Source organism: Octodon degus, unplaced genomic scaffold (assembly GCF_000260255.1).
Source record: "Octodon degus isolate 3935 unplaced genomic scaffold, OctDeg1.0 scaffold00112, whole genome shotgun sequence".
NCBI classification, from domain to species: Eukaryota; Metazoa; Chordata; class Mammalia; order Rodentia; family Octodontidae; genus Octodon; species Octodon degus.
Genome location: NW_004524688.1, coordinates 1453418 through 1469021, shown reverse-complemented (window position 1 = coordinate 1469021; position 15604 = coordinate 1453418). Strand labels below are relative to the sequence as shown.

The 15604-nt window shown below is 35.0% G+C and overlaps 1 protein-coding gene across 6 annotated transcripts in view; it reads left to right on the top strand.

The window, feature by feature from the left end:
* Qki (QKI, KH domain containing RNA binding) overlaps positions 1 to 15604 on the top strand; it is a 179057-nt gene that overhangs the window by 128950 nt on the left and 34503 nt on the right. For all 6 annotated transcript variants that reach the window (XR_002817675.1, XM_004639426.2, XM_004639425.2 and 3 more), the window contains exon 4: positions 353 to 496. Coding sequence is in view for 5 of the 6 variants with exons in the window: in XM_004639426.2 (XP_004639483.1) it covers positions 353 to 496 (144 nt within the window). In the remaining variant the exon portion in view is untranslated. The remainder of the gene's footprint in view (positions 1 to 352; positions 497 to 15604) is intronic.

The window sequence follows — 15604 nt, the reverse complement described above, 5'->3', positions numbered from 1 at the left end:
AAGTGCTTTTTATAATTTAAGGATGGTGCCATAAGTTTCTTAATATAGTACATAGAAATACTACAGAAATTATTTTCTTACTGTTAACAGCCTTAGCATTTGGCTGTATGCCTGATACATAGTATGTGCTCAACAGATATTTATTAAGTCAGTTATTATTTAACCCAGAGGTCCACACTCAGGCCTTACTGCCTGGGTTGGGGGGCGGGGGGAGGGAGGAGCAAAAAGGTATGTAATGTTATCATGATATAATAATGCAAAGTGGATTAAATAATTGACAGTGGGTGCATATTATGAAAGATGTATTCTCTTTTAAAAATATTTGTAATAGTATACTTTGTAAATATTTTAGGAGGAGCAAAATAGAGGCAAGCCCAACTGGGAGCATCTAAATGAAGATTTACATGTACTAATCACTGTGGAAGATGCTCAGAACAGAGCAGAAATCAAACTGAAGAGAGCAGTTGAAGAAGTGAAGAAATTACTGGTACCTGCAGTAAGTAGTAATTCAAAATCTCAAATTTAATCCTCATCTTTTTTTTAAACTTTAATTTATTGTAAGGTGTATTTTAAAAAGCAAGCTACTGTTAAAGGTTTTTTAAACTACAAAATATAAAAAGTAAGTGGAGTAGAATAGAAAAACAGATTATTACACAAATTCTTAACTGGGGAGTCTTTATATGAAGAAAGTAGTGTGGGAGGAGGAGTAAATCCAGTTAATAGCCCACGTCTCAAACATAATCAGCTTTCAATCATTGTGTTTTATTGAAAGAATATAGGTACAGCATCAGTAAGATGATGGGTTTGTTTACTTATCTATTTAGGAAAGTAATTAAGTAGTATTTAGTTCTGTACAACTAAAGCTTATGTTTGGTGAGCTGAATAATAGAAGCACATTAATTAAATTGCCTTTGTGTGTAAGGTACTCTCCTAATGTATCATTGTCTTGCAAAGGAGAAAAATTATTATTATTATTATTATTATTATTATTATTATATTGTGTATATGTCAGGGATTGAACTCAGAACCTTGTGCTTGCCAGGCAGGCACTTATGCCATTGAGCTATTTCCCCAGCCCTAAAATATATTATAGGGCCTGTTTCTTATTATTCTTGTTATATATAACTCTTTAGTATCTTTAGAAATGATAATTGAACTGTTACCAGAGTGTTACCATTTTTCAATGGAAAATGAAGTATTACTGGGTTTTCTCTGTCATTATTAAATTATTTTCTCATATATTAATAAAAATATGTGACATGTAGATTCTAACTTGCTATTGAAAAATTTAGGGGTACTGCTAATATTGGGTCCAATCTTGGCAGTTACATAAAATGAGTATGGCATCTGATGTTTTTTTTTATTTCTCAGAAATCTATTCTTTATATTTCTGTTAGTCTGTTTTTTTTATTTTTATTTTTATTTTTATTTTTATTTTTATTTTTATTTTTTTGCGGAACCAGGGATTGAACTCAGACCTTTGCAACTGCCAGGGAAATGCTTATTCTACTGAGCCACCTCCCAGCCCCCTGATAGTCTGTTTTATGTCTTAGATGTTCCATTCACTCGGCAAAACTAATTGCTTAGAAGAAAAGAATTTCATGTAAATTGTCACGTACGGAATACAAGCAGCGAAGCTAATGTAAAAGTAAACTGTATTTATACATTGTTAAATCATGTAGTCGTCTTCCCCCTTTGACAAAATTCTTGAAAATCTTTTATAGAAGATGGAATTTTTGTACACACAAGGCTAATTAGTTCTGTGATCAGCAACTTTGATACACTTATATTACTAAATATAGTAAAACCTTGGTTTGTGAGCATAATTCATTCTAGAGATATGCTAATAGCCCAAACCACTTGTATATCAAAGCCAAGTTTTCCATGAGAAATAATGGGAACTCAGATGATTCATCTACAGTCTGAGAATATTCATATAAAATACAAAAAAGAAGTCTTTATATTATTCTTGGAAAATTTTCATGTCTGTGATGAAGAATCTAAGAAGAGGGTTATTGTGTAAGATGACTTTCATCATCACTAACAGAATCACTGCTGTCTATTGGCTCAATGGAATCTTTTTTGTGCAACTTTAACAGGGAAACTATCCAGTGACACTTGGTTTTACCTCCTTTTGAGGATTTTGTGGACATGACATTGCAAATTGATCACACTGCTGTAGCCTTATTGAAGTGGTGCTTTTCTACAAAATTTTATAGTTTCCAACTTTTTACACATTTTTCTAATCTCATTTAAAGTGAGGGATTCCACTCTCTTTTTTTCTTATTCTGCTACAGGTGAGATCTCCATAACATCTTGCTCCTGGGAGATGGTTTCCCACAATCCCTAGAAGTGGGATGGGGGTGGGAGAACAATGGGCTCAGTAGTGATCACGTGACTTTCAGTGTCACATACTAGTATTGCATATATTGTTCATTTATAAAATTAAAATTTATTAGAAATGCTTTTTTGCCAAACGGAATACTCCCAGAACAAGTTACTTGCAATCCAAGGTTTTACTTTATATTCAAATAGGCTGTTCATATTATACTGTGCATTGATGTTATTACTGATGTTTTAGAAATGAAAGTTACTCGTATGCAAAAGCTAAAACTGAATGAGTTGAACTTGTTAGCATAGGCCTATAATCCCAGCACTCAGAGACCCCGAAGCAGAAGCTATGCCAAATCTAAGCCTAGCCTAGACAGTTTAGGGCTTTTCTCAAAATATAAAGAACATAGGGCTTGGGGATTTAACTCCATGGGAAGGCACTGGGTTCAGTTCCCAATTGTAAAACAACATGATCTCATAAATGTAGAAAGTGAAATAAGGGTCACCAAAGTGCTGGAAACAAAGTGAAGTGAGGGATGATACAAAGAGGGATGAGCAGATACAAAATTACAGTTAGATGGAGGAATAAGGTCTAGTGTTCTGTAACATAATAGGATGAGGATAGTTAACTTGTGTGTTTAAAAGTAGCTAGATGACAAGACTTTGAGTGTTTCTCAATTGCGATAATCTTATAATTTCCCCTGTATTTCTGAAATCATGCGTTCTTTCACAGTAATATGTAGCCCACATTCTTACTTTCTGTTCTCTTAATATTTAGGCAAGTTACCAGTGTCTTATCTCCTTCTTTGTGTTCCTGGGTTATTGTTTTTGAAGAATTTTGTGACTTTTCTTATTTTCATAAATAAGCACTTCTGCCTTTTCTGTTTCTTAAAACTTGATAAATGGTTAAATGAAAATGTACATTGCTATGTAAATAAAAAGAAAAATAATGCTTACAAGAGAAGTTAAGAGGTTCTGTTAGGTTGTAATTTTTTGCTTCAAATATCATCTAAAATGGTATAAAAGGATTAGTTAGGTTGCAAAAGAAGGGGAAAAGATCCAATAATGTTGATTATAGAATATGTTTAGAGTCACAGTTTAGCTTCCTTGATTATATGAATGTGAGAAACGGAATGCATGTTGTGATCAAATTAATGCTTTTTATGTTTGTGAAAAGAGTTTGAACTTTTTTCGTGTAAAAGTTTAATGTTTTAAGAGTAGATGCAGAATAAAGTGTAGTTTTAGAGGATTTTACTGGCAATAAGGAATTAGTTTAGAGTAGAAAATGAGTGAAAAAAGAAATGGAATAGAGCTCCAAACTTTGTAGTTCGATTGGATGTGTAAACCAAAGGGGGATTATTTTTGTGATGAATTGGGATTCAAGCCTCAGGATAGAGGGGAAAAATAGTACTATTAACAGAAACAGAATCAAGATGAAAACAGTATGTTTATGAGAAAAGATCAACAGCAGTGATTCCTAACTTTTAGGGTCGGCTTTTGTAAGTGTGTTGAAAAGTGTCTTCTCTACTCACAATAATAGACAAATCTAGATTTTGCATTAATTTCAAAGCATTTATAAACCCCTTAGGCTTCATATCGCTGTGTGTTGGACCGAAGGAATTATATAGAACAGATTGAAGATTCCTGCTCTAGGACAAACTCCCCCACATCACCCTAACCAGTAAAGAAAAACAGTGGTGCTTGCTTGAGGATTGTGTATTAAAAAGGGTATGAACCACTTCCTGGCAATTAAGAACTGTATTTCAACTTTTTAATATTTAATATGATAGACTATTCATGTTTAAAAGCTCTTTCCTCCTACTAGGCATATAGAACTATTACCCCTCCCCATTTCCTTGTAGTTTGTGATAGCTGTAAGCAAAGTAGTAGTATTTTAAGGCTGAAGCATTTAGTAAGCAGTGCACAGGCCTCTAGCTTTTCTGTATCTTTGTGCCTGAAGAAATTTCCATTCTAGCTGGTAAAATAACAAAAGAGTAGAGACCACCGAGACTGGGGCTCTGACAGTGCAGAGCATAGCTGTTCTTTCTCCCAGCATATGAAACAGTGTGAAAATGAAATATATATTTGTTAGATTAAACTATTGTGATTGGGGATTGTTTGCAATATGATGTAACCACTATGGAAATCAGTATGGAGTTTCCTCAAAATCTAAAGTTAGAAATTTTTTTCAAACCAGCTATTCCCCAGCTATGTATCTTCCCAATTTAGTTATCATATCACAGTAGCATGTGCATACCCATGGTAAAACAGCACAATTCATAATAGCTAAATCTTGAAAGTGGCCTGTATGGCTATCAACAGATGAATGGATAAAGAAAATGTTATATAGTGGAGAACTACATGATCATAAAGGTTGAATTTAAGTCATGTGTAGGAGAATGGTACCTCGAAGCCATAATGTTTAGTGAAATAAATCAGACAGAGAAGCTTAAATGTCACATGGTTTCCTTTATATGAGAAACCCAAAATACAAATAATTTAAAGAGAAAAAAACAAATAGGAAACAGTGAGATATGCCTTTTGCAGAGCAGAAGGAGATCTGGAGATGGAGTTGGGGATGGGTGAGGGAGAGAAAATTAAGATGTAATAGGTACCAACTTCCCAAGATCGATATATTGTGTACTGCAGGCATGTAGTAATATATAAAAATAGCTGTCCAAAAGTAAAGGAGAAAACTACTGAAAATCATAGGTACGTTAAAATTTTATAACTATTTTACACTGCCTAATTATCTATAGTGTATTGTCACAGCTACTTTAAACCTTTAGATTTTCTAATCATTAGAATGTCTTAGGCTCAAGAGATTAAATCATTTTCATCTTGTTTTTTAAAAGGAATACAATTTTTATCTGGAAAAATTAAAATTTTGGGTTAAGTAAGTGCTGACAACTTTAAAGGAATTGCTATTGTTAGTGTTGCTAACTTAAGTAAATGACTTTTAAACTTAACGTTTTCTTCTACATATTGCAATAATGTAATTTACAGATATTAATTAGTATCTGACACAAGTCAGAATCTGTCATTGGAGTTTAGACTAGATGGGATAGCTGCCCAATTGTGCGAAATGCAATTGTACCTTATGAATTCCATTTTTCTGTGATACTGAGTCACAGAGTCACGATTATTTTTCCTTCTTCTTCCTACCTCTCCATCCCCACCTCCTGTTCCTTTTTCTTTTCTTTCTTTGGTCAGAATGCTTAGTTTGTGACCTTTTTTTAGTTTCTAGTTAGATCCTGTTACATCTTTTTTTGTTGTACCAGAAATCGAACTTACGATCTTGCACTTCCCAGGTGCTGTACTGCTGTGCTATATCCTTGGCCTTATCCTGTTATCTCTTGATGTCAATTTTTTGTTGTTGGCACAATAGAAATCAATATAGAATCACTTATCATAGGATGTATTTATCAGTCTGATAGTAGTTATGTTACTTTTTTGTAAGTATTTTATATGAGAATATCATGGTGGCACATACCTGTAATCCTAGCACTCAGGAGGCTGAGGCAGGATGATCATTGTGAGTTTGAGACCAGCCGGGGCTACAAAGTGAGCTCAAGGCCAGCCAGAACTGCATAGTGAGACCCTGTCTCAAGACACACACACACACACACACACACACACACACACACGAGAGGACACCAGGGTGGCCTAAATGTTTTGGTCTGCCTTTCTTATCCATAGATATCATCCATTTGTTCCTCTGATCTTCACACACAAAGTCCTCTTATTTTTCAGTTTACCTGCTTGGAATCTCCTGTGTGGTTTTATTTCTGGTATTTAACATGGTGCCCAAAACATCACTAACGTAACAAATATATTTGAATGATGAGTCAGTGAGGAAATTGATTTGTTACTATACTAAATATTTGAGATAATCAACTTAAGAGAAGAAAATGTATGCTAATTGTTTTAGAGGTTTCAGTCCTTGATCAGGTGAAGTTACTACTTTTGGGTTCCAAGCAATAGTCCCTCAGGTGGGGGAATGCCTAACAGATAGAAATCATTAACCTCATGCCTAGGAATAAAATAAAGGAAGAGAGAGGAAAGGGGCTGAAGGGCCCGCTATCTCCTTTGAGGGCATGTTCCCAGTGGTCTAAAGACCTTATGCTTGACCCCATCACATAAAGAGTACTCCATCTTCCAGTAAGTAGCACACCACTCTGGAACCTAGCCTCTTAACTCATAGGCCTTTGGAGGACATTTGAATCCAAACTGTAGAATTTACCCCATTTCCCAAAGAGTTATGTTTATTTCATAATGGAGAATGTGTCCATGTTACCTTTAAGAGTAAGTTTTAATAGCTTTAGCCTTGCTTAAAAATCTAGTCATCCAAGATTGAAGGCAAAATTATCTGAGCTTAATAAATTATATACCACCAATACAAAATAGTAGGATAGGCACAGATGTGACATATTCCCATTCTAAAAAGGGAGAAATAAGGCATAGAAAAAAGCATCAGCTCAAAGCAAGAGGGAAAACAAATGTAAATAATAATACTCTGTATCCAATGTATTAGAAACATTGAGAAGACATAGGCTCTTTAGGGCTTGCTTAACTCCTTATGTAAGACTCTGCAGTTGCAGCCCACGTGATCATTCTCATGCTTTCATTGCTTGTGCATTCCCTCAGCGAATATTCCATATTGCTGGCCCTTATATCTTCTTGGAGTCTCCATTGAACCTTTGGCTGCATTCCCACAGCTGAATATATAACATGTTAGTATTGCTTACTGGAACTCTGATCGTGCAACACACTGATACTGCATGGCTTTATAGACTTTTCTTTGAAATCTTACTGGAAACCCCTGTAATCCCCAAACTCTTTGACATTGAAAATGAGTTTCAGAGGTTCCATGTAGACAGTGCCATGCAGAAACTGTATCTGGGCCCACTTGACCCGTGCTAGGTAGCTTCTGACTGAGTGCTGGTGCTTTGCATCTTAAGTGGCGGCTGAGATGGCTTTGCAGATACCTGACATGCCTTTTAGTCATATTTCTTGTTCGCCTAGTGCAAACCACTTAAATTTCCTTTTTTGAGCACTAATAACGGCACCTTCCTTGTTCAAGGAGTTTGTATGTCATCCTTTTCTAGCTAAGGTGCAAATTTGGAAAATACTTGTGCTATGCTCCGTTTTGCTCACAATCGACACTATAAATTTGCTCAAAAGCAGCAGTAATTCACGCTTCAGCTTACATGTTTGGTACCCTGAAGTTTCCTCTACCAGATAAACTACTGTAGTGGTGGTGAACCTGTAGCATGCATGCCGCAACTGGCTATTTGTTATTGAAAATTCTAAAAGGCTCACTCACCATCACTGGTCTGGTTTTTGATCTCAGCCTTTCACAAAGACTCAGTGTATGGACAAGATATAATACCCTTCAACCCCCAGTGTAATGTAGGTAACCCTGTAGTATCGTTTCCAATCATCTTCATTTCCATCTGAAACTTAATCATCATTACCTCTACTGTACACATTTCTATCACTATTCTGGTCTTCTGAGACTTCATCAAAATTGTTAAGGTCTGCCACCATTTGAATTTTACGCTTTTTGTAGTTTTTGAAACTTTTCTAAAGGCTTTTCCCACATCGTCAGTCATATAAAGTTATAGTACCTGTCAGTACTAATTTTCTTTGTTACTTAGCTATCATTGTAATAGGTACCTGAGATAATAAGAGAAGAGATTTGTTTTGACTCATAGTTATGGAGGTCTGAGTCCCTGATGAGTTGGCACATTGCTTTTCAGCCTGTGGTGCAAGAGGCACATAACTGCAGGAGTCTATGGCCAAGCAAAACAGCTGACTGCATGGGTAGAAAGCAAAAGAGTGGATGAGGGTAGAGTTGCCCTTTGAGGACAGGTCCCCAGTGACCTAAAGACCTTCAGCTAGGCCTTCTAGCTATCCTTCACAGCTCTGTTGTCTTCCAGTATTGCCTGGGCACTGACCCTTTAACATGTGGGATTTAGGAGTGTTAAGAATCCAAACTATAAAGGTCAATAAATATTGCTTTATCTCCACTGTTGAAATGTATGAGATAATAGATTTTTCTGAAATGTCAAGTGATGAGTTTTTACTTAATTCAGTACACTGCTTGTGATGTAGAATACATAGTGTTTGAGAAATGGCTTCTGGATTTGAGTGTATTTATTCAAGATTGGAGAAAATATGTGGAAATGGCAAATCAGTGCTAACTTTATGTTACTATTTTTTAAGTAAATTGGTAGAGCACTAAGTTAAAAATGAGGGGTTTTTTTTAATTACTGTTTAAGTATTTTCAAAAGCAAATAGTTTTGGAATAGAAACCATCTGATATTCACAAGGTAAATTTGACTAATTCTCTTGTTTTTCTTGCTATAAGTCTGATAAAGAGACCAGCAGTTATTTTGGAATGTACTTATAATGCCCTCATACTGAATTGTAAACTTCAGAAAGAACCAGAACCCTAACTCAGTGGGGCTAACCTAAAGGCTCAGAATTTTGTTCTTTTGATAATTTCCATAGCAGGTGCTTATGAACATGTGGGGTTCATAGAAAGGGCTTTGGGGTTTAGAATTGTCCATTATGCTTTTCTTGTCTCCAATATTCTCTTACAGCAGTGCGAACTTTCCAAAAGTTGTCATGATTCAGAAAAATACAAAGTTTAATCTAGTTACTTCTGTGTATCTCTCTAGTGTATTCATACCTCTCTCACTCATTTTCTTTTCTCTGGTGCCAGCCACATTTATGTTAGACCCTCTCATATCAAGTCCCTACTTCTAGTTCCTTAACCTTGTCCTTAAAATGAAGACTCTTTATTCCTTTACCTGCTTAAAACTTTTTAGTGGGTCTCTAACTCTAAGAGAATACAATACTGCCTATCATGGCCTCCAGGTTCCTTCATGATTTTTCCATGACTTACTTTTCAGACTTCATGGTCATACCTGACCGATCCTAAAACACCCACTTAACATGTGCCAACATTTAAATTGAGTTACTGTGTATTTATTTGAATTTCTTAAGCCTTCCAATCATGTTTACTTCTGGACCTTTCAATAATGCTCATTTACAGAGTTCACTGCAAGCTTTTGGAATTAAAGGATGAAAAAAGGACAAAGCTGACCAGCAGTGTACCTGCCATCATGAAGCTTACCTTTGAAGTTGAATCACTAAAGTAAATGAAACAAATGCAAACTATATTGAGTCGTAATAAAATGCTGCAAAGAAAAATAAAGCTGAGTTAAGGGGATGGAGAGCTCTGGACATTTCAGTTTATTAAATAATGATCAGAAAAAGCCTCTGAGATGACAATGAGAAAAAAATAAAACCCTTAATTGAATTGTGGTACTATTATTTGGATATTTGAGTTTTCTTCTTTTTTGCTCCAAATGCCTTCAGGGCAAGTTTGGCTGGCTTGAGTTGTGGGGATCGAACCACAGCAACCTGAGCCTGACTGCTTTGTTGAAGCAGCCACTTAAAGAACTGAGCCATGACCTTCAGCCATAAGATTTGATGTTAGTCAGAGATGGGACGCTATTAGAAGTTGTGATCCAACTTATTTTGAAAGGATCATTCTGGCTGCTGGTCTAAGAATCATCTTTGAAGAAAGTGGTGAAAACAGAAGTGGCATTTGTAGTTTGAGTTAGATATTAAAGTTACTTGAACTAGAGTTGTATTTCCTGAGAATTGGTTGAAGTACAGATTTATTTTGGAGGTAAGGCTGACAGGAATCTTGTTGGATTAAGGTATGATACATGTAATAACTTCCAAGTAGTTGAAGTTGTCTTGTAACTATTACAGGGAATGTATGTTTGGGAGAAAAGTAAACAAGTGTAAAACTTGAGATACCATGTATTGAGAAAAATATGATTATAACAATGAAGAATTAGGTGAGAAAATGGAGCTATAGAAAACTTTGACTCATCAAATAAAAGCTTTCAAAACCTTGAGTTTGGATGTATCATCAAGAAATTGAATATAGGAGCTGGAGGTATATTTCAGTCTTAAGAGTGCTTACCTGCCGTATGAGAGCCCTAGCTTTGATCTCCAGCACTGAAGGGGAATTAGAAAAAAAAAAGAAAGAATTTAGGTAGAGGATGTAGTTACAGAAGAAAGCTAAAGTCTGAGGTTAGAATGTTTCACCATCTAGCAGTTAGGAAGGAGAAGAAGGTTCAGCCAATAAGGGCCATGTAGAGAGGAAAACCAGGAGACAGTTTTGAAAATACCTGTTCAGGGAGGAGTGATTTAATTGTGTTGCTGAAGATTGTTCACTTGAGATAAGAATTGAGTGCAATGCCAGCTGTTGTAATGTTGTAAGTACTGCTTCTTCATAACCTACAATATATCTATATCTATATATGTATATTGCTTTAATAACAAAGTAGAAAGCTTATTTTAATAGACCTAGGCTCTAGAAAGACTGTTAAAGGGAAAAAGGAACTGGTATTTTTGTCTCCTAAAACAGGCATTATTTATAGAAATGGGTTATTTAATTTTTTTTTTTTTCCTTTGTATTTTAGGACAGGGCCTACAGGGTCTCACTATGTAGATCGGACTTGTAGTGATTCTCCTGTTTTCAGCCTCCCAAGAGCTGGGATTACAGGCACGAGCCACCAGTCTTCATTGCTATCTCAGTGTGCCCTGTGGGCAGGGCCAGCACGGCAAGCTATGGATCAAACTCCGGCTACTGTGCTCTGCCTGCTGGCTGGAGCTTTATTCCGCTGAGCTACCATGCCAAGCCTTGAATCTTAATTTATGTACTTTTCACTTGTCCTTCACTAAATCTTCCAGTACAGCCTCAATCATCCATAGTGCAATGTTCAACAGTACACATTCCTCTTTTGTGAAATGATTCAACATAAGTTTGGCCCACACAATTAATTAACGTGTATATTTAGAATAAATCTCTTGAATAGAAGTACTAGGTCAAAGGTTAAGTGCCTTTTAAATTTTAATACTTTCCTCGTTAAAATTGCTAACATATGTTCCAAAAAATTGGTATCAATTTGCCAGTATTTTATGAAAATACCCATAGCTCAGCATTCTCAAACCCTGATTATTGTCATGCTTTTAAATTTGCTTTTCTAGCCAGGTATAATGGTACATGCCTACAATCACAGCACTCACATCCTCCTGAAAGAGGAAGACTTTTACAAATTCAAGGCTAGTCTGATTTACATAAAGAGACCCTGTTTCAAAACACCAGTAAGTTCACTCACACACACACATTTGCTTTTCAGAAAATCAGTCTGCTTTTCTAAATAGGCTTTTAAAAAAGCTGTTTACAGAAATTTGAGTAAGAGTAATTCTCATAGTTCTTATTTGTTATTATTTGAGTACAGTTTTATAGTAAGGAGTTGTTTATATTTTTATAATATAAAAATGTTATTTTTGCAGTTGATATGTAGTCCTTGGTTTCATATTGTTTCAGTAGGGTTTTTTAAATTACTATTTTTTAACATCTTATTTTATATATTATTTTTAATTTGTTTTTTAAATATTTGGTTTTTTTTAAATTAAAGGAGAATAAAAACAAAAACATTTTATAATGTAGTTTATTGTCATTGAAATAAGGCATTTTGGAAAAATGTTTTGTGCTCTCTTGTAAAAAGATTCAGTCCTGGCTTGAAAAGGCATGGTGATGAGAAAGAGGAAAGGATAGACTTTGCTTGATCTGAACCTTATAAGTAGTTAAATATAATAAATACCTTTTTTTATATTCTTTGTCTCTAGTAAACAATACAGAATTTCACTAAACAAAATGGTCTAAATTCAATAATGGTTGTTATATTACATATTATTGTCTTCAAAATAGTAGTTCAGATTACCAGATATAAGCATGCAAAATTGGTCAAAAAAACCCCAAAAAACTAAAGAGAGACAGAAAACATTAAGCATTAACTGTTCCTTTCAGTATACCAATAGAAATTAGTAGTACAAGTATCCAAGCTATCCTGTGCAAATATATGTATGTGTATATACATATATATATTTTTTTCCCTTTTCTTTGCCTCATCTCATTTGTTTCTTTCTCATGAACAGTTTCTTTCCTTTTCACAGCATCTGTTGTATCTTTCAGATTTCATTTACTCTTTTAGGTGCTTGTACTAGGGAGACAATATGATGTTTACATGTGCAATTGTTATTTATTTGACTTATGACTGTGGTCTCTGGTTGCAGCCATTTAACTATAAAAGCCTTGCCATTATCTTTCTTTATGGCTGATTAGTACACATTGTATGAAAATACATCTTTCTTATCCATTCCTTGGCTGATAGCCGTTTGGGTTGTTTCTAAGATTTAACTATGACAAGTTTGGTGCTATAAACATATGTGTACTTACATCACTGTGGTATGATATGTTTATTTCTTCTGCGAAGCTATCCGGAAGGGGAATAGCTGGGTTGAATGGGACCTCTAATCCTAGTTGTTTGAGGAATCTCTACCAGTCTACACTTGCACCAACAATGGAAAAGCGTTCCTTTTTCCTCACAGTCCCTCCAGCATTTGTTATTGGTTGACTTCTTGATGATAACCATTCTTTCTGGCCTAAGATGGAGTCTCCATGTTGTTTTCATTTGAATGACCCATGATGTTGAACGTTTTTTCATATATTTATTTGCGATTTGCATTTCTTCATTTGAGAAGTGTGTATTCATCTCAGGTGCCCACTTTTGAATGGATGGGTCTTTGAATTTTGAAGGCCTGATGGTTTTTTTGTTTGTTTTGTTTTGCTTTAATTCTTTATATGGTCTAGATGGAAGTCCTTTGTCTGAGGGACAGTCAGCTAAACTTTTTTTCTCAGTTTATGGGTTTTCTTTTCCATTTTGTTGATTTCTTTTGTAATGCAGAAACTTTTCAAAAAGATGAGATCCCAGGTATTGATTCTTTGAAGAATTTCCCATGCAGTTTGGTTTTTGTTTATGACCTCTCTCCCTACCCCCGTATCTTCAAGATCTCTACCTACTTTCTCTTCCAGAAGATTTAGGATTTAAATCTTTGATCCATTTTGACTGTAGTTTAGTACATGGTGATAGACATGGGTCTAGTTTTAGTCTTCAACATGTGCAAAGCCAGTTTTTCCAGTACCATTTATTAAAAGATTCTTTCTTCCAGCATCAGCTGATTTTTAAGGTCTATAAAAGCGATAAAGGTTGTATGTACTACACTTGTGATATGGCTGTAATTTTTCTATTAATATTGAAGATTAGATTGTGTTTGGTAATTTGCATAAATTAACATATAACTAGTAAATCCTTTTGTTTGAATTTTGTTTTTTTAAAATTAATTTTATTGAGAAAGAAATAGTAATAAGACAGTTTCAAAACAAGTTAGTAGAACAGTTACAATAATTAATACATTGCATGTTATTGTCTTCATAGTACTTATTTATAGTACAAGATGCAGACATGATATTTTGTCTAAACGCGATTAGTATAAATCTTCTCATTGAACTAAGAGAAAGTAACCATATAACTATCCTAGCTAATTTGTATATACAGATATATGTATAATATGTATTTTCAGTATAAAATGGTCTTTCATTTATATCCCCCATTTTTGTTTAGTTTTGTTAGAGATGGGTATACCATTGCCATTTGAATATTTTAGGTGCATGAATAGAGCAAAATAATCCAATATAGTCCAGTTGTCCATAATAGTAGTGTGTTATCTGTAGGACTGGCAATGTCAGAGTTGTTGACTTGAGCCTTTTACATCTCAGCATATTAATATAGCTTTACTTTTTATACCTCGAGTTTATACTTTTCTGCTGGATGGTAAAGACCATGAAAAAGCAAGACCTATATAATAAAAAGTGCAACTTTTGTATCTGACAGGGTCAGTTTACCCTGAAACTTGTACAGCAATTTGTAGATTTTTTATCAGTGTCAGCCATGTGGATGAGTCATGGCCATTCCTTGACCAATTTGCTCTCTGTGAGAATATTTTCTCTCTAGGTGACTCTCCTTAGTTAGGCACACTCTACATTGTTGATCCCTTTCCTTTGTGGCCCCATAATCTCCTTGAACAGAAAATTTGGGACACCACTGAGTTACAGGATGTTACAGTACAGGTTCTTATGTCCTGAGTCCTCACTGTCCTTGAATGGCTAGGGCCAAAATATTGGCTATCCTTGTAGCCGTTCTTTTTCCCTAATTTTTTGGTCTGCAAACTTAAGTTGTTAACCCTGCAGAAGAAAAGCTTAAAGTTTCAAACCGTATATAATTGAGTTTTACCCTTTTACCAACAAATATGCAAACTCAGCATTATTAAAGTAATTTAAATTTGTTTTTCAGAAAACAGTCCAATACCCTAAATTCACTTTGCAAAATCAAAAGTTTTAAAATGCTCATGCACCATTTAATTGTAGCATAAAATATATAGAAGACTTGTGTACTGTAGAGGTATTTTTATTTCACAGTTCCTTTGATTTTGACAAGTTTACTTTATTCCCTTGTTTCCACATTACAGAATCAACCATACAAATTAGAAGAACAAAAATTTTTTTGTTTATATGTAAACATTTTGGTTTTTTTTTTTTTTTTAATTCTTGGGGGGTGCAGGGTCTCGCTACACAGCTCAGACTTGTAGTGATCCTCCTGTGTAGCCTTCCCAGCGTTGGGATTATAGACCTGCACCACCACACTTGGTTTTGGTGGCCAGCGTGGTGCATGGCTGGCCTGGCATGTGGTATCAGGGTTTGAACGCAGGTCCTTGCACTTGCCAGGCAGGCACTTAGACTGCTGAGCTATCTCCCTAGCCCCTATATGAATGTTATTAAATGACAAGTCTGTTTCCTTCAAATATCTATGGTTATCTTCATTATAAGTACAATTAGTTTCATTATTTAAACCTTCCTTTTGTAAACTTTAACCTTACCTACTCCAGAGTCCCAAGGTGTCTGACATAATCTTGTATGTATAGTGGTATACTTTGTGAAAAATTAAGTTATATTCACTTACAGAAAAGGGCTATACAACAGGTTCCCAATTTTGTTTATGTTAAGGGGCTGGGATCATCCTCAGCACAGTCCAATTGCTGATGATAATCTACCTATTACAGTGATGGTGAACTTATGGCACACCTACAGCAGCAGACTATTGTCATTGAAAGCACTAAAACGTTCACGATCATTCCCCTACTAGTTTGGTTGAAAAAGCTACCTTTTGTGCTCACTTCAGCAACACATATACTAAAATTAGAAAAAACTATCTTTGTTTTCAGTTTATCCCTTCTCTCTCACTTTCCCATAAATTAATAAGGATTTTTCTAAAGAGCAAGC